This window comes from Saprolegnia diclina, assembly GCF_000281045.1.
Source record: "Saprolegnia diclina VS20 unplaced genomic scaffold supercont1.92, whole genome shotgun sequence".
Lineage (NCBI taxonomy): Eukaryota > Oomycota > Saprolegniomycetes > Saprolegniales > Saprolegniaceae > Saprolegnia > Saprolegnia diclina.
This window is the reverse complement of record NW_008246159.1, coordinates 161854-170761: the sequence shown is the minus strand read 5'-3', so window position 1 is coordinate 170761 and position 8908 is coordinate 161854. Positions and strand designations below refer to the sequence as shown.

General features: G+C 59.9%; 6 protein-coding genes across 6 annotated transcripts in view; 3 read left to right on the top strand and 3 right to left on the bottom strand.

Moving 5' to 3' along the window:
- Positions 1–1523, top strand: SDRG_15467 (hypothetical protein). The gene has a single exon (XM_008621640.1). The coding sequence runs from the start codon at positions 31–33 to the stop codon at positions 1450–1452; it is 1422 nt and encodes a 473-aa protein (XP_008619862.1). The 5' UTR covers positions 1–30; the 3' UTR covers positions 1453–1523.
- A 52-nt stretch (positions 1524–1575) lies between these two features.
- SDRG_15466 (hypothetical protein) lies at positions 1576–3909 on the bottom strand. The gene has a single exon (XM_008621639.1). It carries the CDS (start codon positions 3872–3874, stop codon positions 1706–1708), a length of 2169 nt encoding a protein of 722 aa, XP_008619861.1. The 5' UTR covers positions 3875–3909; the 3' UTR covers positions 1576–1705.
- Positions 3910–4500: 591 nt separating this feature from the next.
- Positions 4501–5750, top strand: SDRG_15465 (hypothetical protein). Its single transcript, XM_008621638.1, has one exon. The coding sequence runs from the start codon at positions 4548–4550 to the stop codon at positions 5727–5729; it is 1182 nt and encodes a 393-aa protein (XP_008619860.1). The 5' UTR covers positions 4501–4547; the 3' UTR covers positions 5730–5750.
- A 236-nt stretch (positions 5751–5986) lies between these two features.
- SDRG_15464 (hypothetical protein) lies at positions 5987–6873 on the bottom strand (the record flags this gene model as incomplete). The annotated part of the gene is made up of 2 exons (XM_008621637.1): positions 5987–5999; positions 6050–6873. The coding sequence occupies 2 exons, from the start codon at positions 6871–6873 to the stop codon at positions 5987–5989; spliced, it is 837 nt and encodes a 278-aa protein (XP_008619859.1).
- Positions 6874–7609: 736 nt separating this feature from the next.
- SDRG_15463 (hypothetical protein) lies at positions 7610–8721 on the top strand (the record flags this gene model as incomplete). Its single annotated transcript, XM_008621636.1, has 1 exon — positions 7610–8721. The coding sequence occupies one exon, from the start codon at positions 7610–7612 to the stop codon at positions 8699–8701; it is 1092 nt and encodes a 363-aa protein (XP_008619858.1). The 3' UTR covers positions 8702–8721.
- Positions 8722–8766: 45 nt separating this feature from the next.
- The window catches only part of SDRG_15462 (hypothetical protein), a gene marked incomplete at its 3' end in the record, with an annotated part of 1846 nt that continues 1704 nt past the window's right edge, over positions 8767–8908 (bottom strand). The window contains exon 2 of the mRNA XM_008621635.1: positions 8767–8880. Coding sequence (XP_008619857.1) covers positions 8767–8880 — 114 coding nt within the window. The remainder of the gene's footprint in view (positions 8881–8908) is intronic.

Genomic DNA, 8908 nt, shown 5'->3' with positions numbered 1-8908 from the left:
ACAAGCGTGCGCCTCGTGGGGGGTAACCTCATGTGCGGCAGCGACCTTCCGGGAACCCCACCATCAGGCGCACTGCTGACGCTCTTTGGTATCGACATGGTATGCGGCTGGCGGTACCTGGACTTCTTTACCCCATCTAGGACCGGTCTTATCTTTGCCCTCTCGGGCTTTGACGCCGTCCATCGACTTCAGCCAAAGTTTGACTTCGCCGCTTTTTGTGCAAGTGATGTTTACGCCGAGCCCAACTGCGAGGCCATCTACGACGCGTCCTACACCTATGTAACAGCCTTCTTTCCAGATGCAGCAACTCTCCAAGCATTGGCAGTTGCAGCCGAGACCGACACCCGATCTCTCTCGATTGAAATGACCCAGTACGTCAATCGTAGCGGCGTCATCGAGCTATACCGAATCAATATTCTGGATCCGACCGACCGCTCCTGGACGTTCTTTGGCTGGAACTATCTGGCCGAGTGGGTTGTCGGTCAGCGCGAAGTTGTCTCGTTTCAAGGCGACGGCGGCACGGTCACGGGCATGTCCCGCTTTACGCTCCTCTCCACGCTCTTGCCAACCGAAGCGGCGATCCCGACACGCCTCTCGTACGTCTGTCAGCAGTGTGTCCGGTACGTCACGGGCGCCATCATGGTGGGTGCGGGAGTTGCTGCCTACTACGCTATCTTTGTTTGCCGCGGCTACATTGAAGGCATGAACCTTTTCTCGGTAAACCGACTCATTGGCCACGCGTGGATTGGTCGGACGCTGCTCATCATTCGCGGTATCACGGCGCTTTGGCTGCTCAACACACCGCCCTTGCAGCTCCAGGCGTTCGGCGTCGGTGCTCGCTTTCAGGCATCGCCGCTAGAGTGGTTCCCGACGTTCCTTGCTACATCCGAGCTCACATGGCTGGTCTACATCGCCAACGACCTCTTCAGCTGTGTTACGCGGCAGTATACGCTCCTCTACGCCTGGAAGAGCTCGGTCGCAGCTTGCATAGTCGCAGTGGCGTGGAGGTTTGCCGCGCCTCAATACTACACTGCCTACGTGCGCCGAAGCTGCCGGTACATTGACATGGACGTAGCTCTGAGCTGCACGAGCGGCTACGTCGAGCTTGGTCATTGGAGCCGCGTTGGCGTTGACGTCGGTCTCTGTCTCGGGAGTGTCATTCTGGCGGCTCTTATCGAGCGACTACGGTATCCGCATCTCTTGGCGCCACCCAAACCGTCGCTCTTGCTCAATGCGACGAGTGTCTACTCGTTGGAAATGGCCAACTGGACAGTAGACGGTCACGTCTACTTGGACCGCATGTCGGCCGCGATGACGGGCTTGTTCACGTGGCGAGTGCGCGGCGTTATACATGTGTTTGACATCAAGAGCTGGCGGCATTTCACGGCCACGCCCGACTCCAAGAGTTTCTTGGACCCGGCCTCTGTCCTACCCCTCCACCGCATTTGTTGACGCCAGGTTTGAGCATGGTTATCATGATGAATCGAGGCATGTATTTTCTAAAGCATCTAGTTTCTACCGAATCTGGTCTAGTTATATGGCAACTAAACTCGTACGTACGCGCGGGCTGTGGAGATAAAATGTCCGGTGACGCGTTGGGCTTCGCACTGTTGCATGCTAGTACAACACGCACTGTTACTGCACGATAAGAATCATTTAGTGTGTATTCCTGTCAGCCCGATATGCCGTCTACTAGTGTCTCAACTTAGTCGTTGGATTCGAGCGCAGCTTGAAGCCGCGATTCGATGAGCTCCACGACAGCGCTTTGAAATGCCTGCATCGCCGCCAAGTGCGCTGACGGCATGCGCAGACGCGGCGCGGCGTCGGCGACGGCCACGGTGCCCAGCACGAGGCCGTCCATCGTAACGATCGGCAGACCGCAGTAAAAGCGAACCCGCTCTTTTCCGGTGACGCGAGGCGACGTTAGGAAGCGGACGTCGGCCGAGGCGTCGGGTACGACCAAGAGATCGTTGGCGAGCGTTGCCGCCGTCAACGCGCAATCGGCCGGCACCTGCGCCGGTACCGAGGCGCCAAAGGCGCCCTTGAGGATGTACGCGCCTTGGTAAATCAGCGTGACGTACGCATTTGCACAGTCCATGTCTGTGGTTGCGGATCGGCAAAAGGCGTCGTGGACGTCGTTGGTGCCGACGTCAAGACACGCAAAGTGCCGGATCTGGTCCACCAACGTCTCTTCCGCCTCGGTGGCAACCACCGGTGTCGCCGCCACCGGTGTGCCGACCTTCGGCGTGGTGGTCATTGGAGCGTGGGTGGTGGTTGGGTACATCGGAGACGGCGCGGGCGGCGGCAGTGAGCTCCGGCGACTGTGGTTGGACGAGCCTTGCGACACGCGCAGTCCGTCCTCGAGCTTGGAGTTGTTGGACGACGAGTTGCGGGAGGCACGGGCCGGCTCGTCGAGTTCGGGCAAAAGCGGCAGGTCAGCCGGGTCGAAGAGCAACACAGGTTTATTCTGGCGGAGGTAGCGCTGCTTCGAGCTCGATGCCTTCTTTTCACTCAAGCTCACGGTGCGCATGAGCTCTGTGTTGTGCATGTGCGACGGCGCTTCGTCGTGGAGAATGATCGGGTCAGAATACCGCGCCACCGCGGTCGTCTGCGCTCGGTGCCGCAGCGCACACGCGTGGCACAGCTGCAGATCGAGCACGGTGCCGCCGCCGACAGGGATGGGATCGCGCACCGAGCAGTGGGCACAGCACGGCGCCGCGCACGAGCCGCAGGCACCCGCCGACGGCCGGCCGCACCGACACACGGTGACGATGGTCGTGGTCGCATTGGTAGCCTTCTTCTCGTCGTTCGGACGCGACTGCGACCGCGGTTTCGTGGCGACTTGGTGGGCGTACTTGTCTTGGACTTGCTTGAAGCACACGTGGCACACGTGGACGCGCGTGACGAGGCCGTCAGCAGTCTCGATTTCTTCGTGGCGGCAACACTTGGCGCAGACGTTGCCGTGGCAGAGTTGGCACTCGTTGGCTTTGCGAAAGAGGCGAAAGGTCTTCTTGCAGTGCATGCACGCCGATGCATTCGCGATCGCGGGCAGTGGCGGCGGCGCGTCCATCTGAATGCGGTGCGACTGCGGCAGCTCGAGCGCCAGCCGGCGCCGGAGCACGATTTTGGTCAAAAGCGAGATCGAGTCGCCGAGCTTGTTGAGAAACCGGCACGTCTCGTCGGCACCGAGGTTCGTCGCGGGCTTGGTCGACGACAAGACGTGGCTACCGTAAAACGTCAAGCGTAGCCGGTTGGAGCGCGACACTTTTTCAAAGTAGTAGCCAAACGTGAGTCGGTGGTGGCGAGGCAAGTCATCGTGACCGACCGACTCGTCGACCGACTCGAAGTAGCGCACTATCGACGTTGGCGTCAGCGTCTCAATGTGCTCGAGGCACACGAGCTCCTTCTTGAAGACGCGTGCGTTGAAGCGCACGCGCTTGAGGCTCGTGGCGCTAATCTCGACATCGCTAGATGACGCGGTGGGTGGGTAGCTCGTGACTTCGCGCATCTCGAGCGCGCCGTCAAAGACGCGGGCCAAGAACGGGTCGGCGGCCGGCGTCGCCTGCGCAAACACCTCGAGGACGTCGGTGAGCGACGCATGGAGCTCGAGCATCGCGTGCACCGAGTACTGCCGCGACATATCGTCAAAGTGCACGCTCGGCGACGACTTGGTCGACGCCAGCGCCCGGTGGTTCATCTCCATGCAGTCCTTGGCGAACGCCAACGCGCAGTCGCGGGCAAAGGCGACGGTCTTCTTGGTGCTTTCGCTAGTTGCCGGCCGCCGGGAGCGGCTACGACCGGCAGCCTCGGCCTCGATCGGGTGCTGGCTGTAGATGGTCGCTGGGCCCACGATCGTGTAGCTAAACTCGGGCATCGATCGTCAAGCAGTGCGCCAAGAGTGTGGACAGCCGGTCCGGATAATGCGCATCATATGTAATGGGTCGGCGTATCCACGTCGGCGCTTTTTTATGGGAATTTGGCATTGGCTTGGGTTGTGTATACTCTCGATCGTTTGCGTCGACACAGTTAGTATTTGCGACGCTGTTACGCCACGTTGAACGGACTTGCGAGGCATAATATTGCACTGCCAATATGAAAGTAACTTGTCCAAAATGCGCTGGCACGAAGGAGCGAGAGCAATATGGAGGCTTGTCTACGGTACGACGAGGGCCTTTCTGTGCCGGGTGCACAGGCGCGTGTTTAGGGACCGAGAAGAGTCATCATACATAGGTGACCTTAGTTCCTCGCCAGCAGGCTGCTTGTTGCAGCGATCGGCAAGACCAACATATTGCCCACAGGCGCGCTCGTCCTGCAATATACGTCACGCTATGAATATACGTCGCCACACGGTGGATTTGTGCCTTTGCATACAAACACCAAGCTATTGCCAGCGCCCCAGCCGTGCATGTGGCGCAATGTCCCTCACAATACGGTATTTTTAAATGAGCTTGCTTTCAATATTCATGGGACAATATACGTCGATGTATTTTCAAACTGTGTCAGATTTTTGTCTACCAGAAGCCCACTGCGTTTAGCTTGGTGTTTGTATGGTGGCAAGAAGTCAGTTGCGAAAATCGGGGTTGGCACGCATGGACGACCTCTCACTGCCGTCGTCACCGCCGCTTGTGGCACCGCCGGCGTCGCTCGGCCGGCCCATGGAAGAGATCATGGGCGACGTCGTACCTGAGAAGCGCCGGCGCGTCTCGAGCAAGGCGTCCTTGTCCGAGGACAGCCAGATCGTGCTCTTTGTCGACAACATCAAACGCCAAGTGCTGAGCCGCTTTAGCCTGCCCGACTGCACGCTGCACCACACGGGTCGCGACGTCTCGATCACGTGCTGGCAGTGCGGCAAGATGATCAAGATTGCGACGGGTCATTTGCACTTACGGAGCCTCAAGTCGCACCTCGAACGGTGCAAGGGCACATGCGGCGTGCGCGCAGCGCCGAGCGCCGAGCTCGACCCGACCAAGAAGCGCCGCGTCTCGAGCAAGGCCGCGATCTCCGAAGCCAACAAGGTCGCGCTCTTCATCGACCGCGTCCGGCGGCAAATCATCAAAAAGTTCAACGTGCCCAACTGCAAGCTCACGCACATGAACCGCGAGGTGAGCGTCGTCTGCTGGAACTGCGGCAAACCGATCAAGATTGCGAGCACGCGCTTGAACCTCGCGAACCTCAAGACGCACATGACGCGCTGCCACGAAAAGATGCCGAGCACCAACGGCAAGGTCCACGAGGCCGCGCGCGTGCCGAGCAACGCGCCCAAGATCTACCTCTGCGCGGGCCTCGTCTCGGACGAGATCCGCACCTACTGTGCCAATGCGACGCGCATGTTTGGCGGCTGCAATCGGCGCGAAGACATTCTCAAGTCGCTCTTTGGCCTCCGGTCGCTCAAGAACCTGAGTTCGCAGCAGCTCCTGGAGTTTCAACAATATGAGTTTAGCACGCGCAAGTGGAACATCATTGGCACGACCATCTTCTCGGTCGACTGCGTCAAGGTGCAGAGCCTCGGGCAGACGTGCACCGAGTGTCTCGGGCTCTACCGCAACGCGGCGTTCACGAGCACGCTGAGCAAGTACCGCATCAAGACCCAGAAGATTGCGCAAGGCCAGATCAACCAAGACAACATCAAGTTCATCCCCAAGATCTACCTGCAGAACCCCGGCGCCGCCCTCGCGCGCTCGTTCGAGTCGCGGGCCAAGCGAGAAACAGGCGTCATCGTGTCCATCTAATATATTTGCTGCTTTACATCATCGTCTATCGGTACCGCCGCCGACTACTACGGCTGCGACTACGACTACGACGGGCGTGGCGGTCGCGCGATCGATGCCGTCGTCGGTCGCGACTCGGGTCGCGGCGACGGCCACGGCTGCGGCTTGACTCGCGACGGCGTTCACGGCTGCAACTCGCCTCGCGCGGTGCCCGAGTTGCGTCACGACGCGGGGAGAGCGACCGGCCACGTGGACTCGATTCGTCTCGTGTCGTTGTGTCAATGGTCGGTGCTAAGGAGGGCGCCTCGGTAGTCGCCGGGACAACCTCATCTTGCTCGGACTTGGTCTTGGTGTCTGCGTCTGACCCGGCGCCAGGAGGCGGTGTGGCCATCGCGTCCAGCTCGCTCTCGTCTGCGGCCGCCACTTCGCCGCGGATCGCCTCATAAGGGTTGACGACGGTCAGAGGTTCGATCCAGCGGACGCGTTGGTACGAGTACACGGCGAGCATTTCGCGGGCGACAACGTCGACGTCGGCCGTGTCGACTTCGAGGAGGACATCCCACTTGAGCGGAAGCGGTACGCCAAGGACACGCGCCGCGAGCGAGATGGCCGCGCATGCAATCACATGCGCGTCGAACCGGAGGCAGAGGTCGAGGCGGAAGCTGTCGTTGACGTAGTTCCACGCCTTTTGCGCGAGCGCGTTGGAGCCATCGAGGATCTTGACGTAGTACAAGAGAAACTTGTGCGGGTGCTCAGTCATTGCGTCAATCGAGAAGCCGACTTCGATGAGCAGCTGGCGCTCGACCATGATGATGTAGTCGCTCCACTGCGAGAAGCGCGGATCCGACGGCATGAGCAAGATAGGCTGAAGGCCCATGCGGCGGTTGCGCATGCGAAAGAAGACCTGGATGACGTCTTTGACCCGGCGCGGCTGCTCTTCGGCCTTGGCGGCGAGGAAGATGCAGCCCATTGCGACACGGAAGGCGTCAAAGTCCGTGAGGCTCTGGCCGGCGTAGAAGCGGTGCAGAAGACTTTGGCCTGTCGCGAGCACGACCTGCGGCAGCGAGAGAAGGATGCCAGCCTCTTGCACCAGCTCGCAGGCGAAGAAGCGGTGGCGCGCCTCCACGGCCGCTGGCACGCCCTCGGCAGCGGACGGGGTTGCCATGCGCTCCTGAAATGCAATCTCGGAACCTCCACCATTGAATTGCAGTATTCGTTTTAACAGGTTTTGGAGATGGCCGTTGATGAGTGAGCTGAGCTGTGATTATGCATTTTTGACTGTTGAAGCTTGGATACCCACGTCGACACTGGACTCGGCGTGTGGTATCGACATCGTTCGCCTTTTCAAGCGACTCGCCCGAGCTTTCGCCAAGCACATCAAAGGCGCTGTACTAGGAAGGCCTTATATAAACTTAGTTTAGATTGCGCTTGGCCTTCTTGTTGAATGGCTCATCAACCAGCCGCCCACGTTGCTGTCGCTGTAGAAGACGCCCTGACTCGACGAAGTCGTGCGTGACTTCGTAGCCAATGACCAAGCCGGTGCCGCCAAGCGTGCCCGAGAAGGTGGGCGATTGGAGAAAGCCGTAGGGGCAACAACGTACCATGCCCTCGACGACATCCCAACTCATGTCTTGCTCTCCGACCCTTGACGCTTGGAAACGACGGGCGCGTGGTGCGACCTCGACCGAACTCTAACCCACGGTGGTCCACTAGGAGAGAAAGCTCTCCATAAGCAGCTCACACGTCCACAATCAAGTGCCAACTCCCTGGATCTCGCTTTAGGCGCACATGTGGAATACCCATGCAAATGTAGTTGCCATCACGGTGCGTGATGGTCTCGGCGTGTCTGAATGATGGTCGCGCAGTTGTCATACGCAGTCCAGATGACCACACTCCCTAATATGCTGATGCACCAGCCCGCCGACACGGTCGTCGACGCCGTGGCGCTCGAGCTCGTGCATTGGCTCTCAGACCTGCGCGACGTTGTCGCCTTTGTGTCGGCCTTGCCGCAGCCAACGCCGGCGCTCGCAGCGCTGCTCCAGCTCCACCAGGCGATCGACCTCACGCAGCACTGGCCGTGCTTGAACCTCCAAAACATCCCAAAGCGCCACATCAACGTGGGCATCGCCGCATTAGCCGCTTTCCCGCGCGTCGCAGTGGCCCCTGCCACGAACCTCCGATGGCTCTCGGCGCCACTGCCGCGAACGACAAGCGTGCACATGCCTCTCAAGTCGTGCAACCGCACGACGCTAGCGTTTGCTCGCGCATGGGGCAGTAGTGTCCGGCATGTCTGGGTCCGAAACGCCAACGCGTTGCTTCCGCACGTGCAAGAGGTCCTCGCTTTGTGTCAACACCTTGACAGCGCCGACCTCCTTGTGTCTACTGCGACCAACGCCGGTCTCTGGGTGGACGCCTTGACACGGCCCGCGTGTCCCTTCTTCGCGCTCACCGTCGACATATCGTACATGTACGCTTCCGCAGCCGAGTGCATGCCATTGGCGCAAGCCATTCTCTCGTCGCCGTCGCTTCGTCGTCTCTCGCTGATTTGTAACGCAGCAGGCATCCACGACGCGCTACTGGCATCCAAAGGCGATCTACACCATGTGACCAAGTTTTGCGCTGTTGGAATGCCAGCGCAGCCCCTCATCAAGAAGACGGATCCAGCCAAGCTTCTCAACGTGCTCTGCAGTGGCACCTTTGATTTATGGCGTTGCAGTGCGCTTCAATGTCTCTCACTCACGCACGGCTCGCTCGATTGGCCGAGGATTGCCACCGGCTGCTGCCCCAACCTGCGCTTTGTGACACTCTTTGGCACCATTGCCGATGCCGACATGCCACTCGTCGCGCAATGGCTGAGCACCTCGCGCGTCTTGCGGTGCGTGCAGACACCATCCGACTCTGTGGGCGAACTCGGCGCCCAAGCTATGGCGGGTGCGCTGCCCCAATGGATCGCGCGGGGGCTCGAGATGTTCCGATTGGGTCGCAACCTCTAGAGCAAGCACGAGCTCTTGCTTTTAGTCCACACATTGACGGTCAAGAGTAATCGATCCAAGCCACTTCATGCATATTTGTCGCTCGGCAACAGAGCGTTGGACGCTGACGAAATGCACTCGCTACTCGGTGCCGTCGGCGCGTGCCAGAGTCTCTCGCTGACTCTGAACGGTGTGCAGACCTACGCGACGATAGGTGATCCCGAGCTG

Bases quoted from the DNA above. Each gene is read 5' to 3' on its own strand.
- SDRG_15467 (XM_008621640.1), top strand. From the start codon at position 31: ATGTGCGGCAGCGACCTTCCGGGAACCCCACCATCAGGCGCACTGCTG.
- SDRG_15465 (XM_008621638.1), top strand. From the start codon at position 4,548: ATGGTGGCAAGAAGTCAGTTGCGAAAATCGGGGTTGGCACGCATGGAC.
- SDRG_15466 (XM_008621639.1), bottom strand. From the start codon at position 3,874: ATGCCCGAGTTTAGCTACACGATCGTGGGCCCAGCGACCATCTACAGC.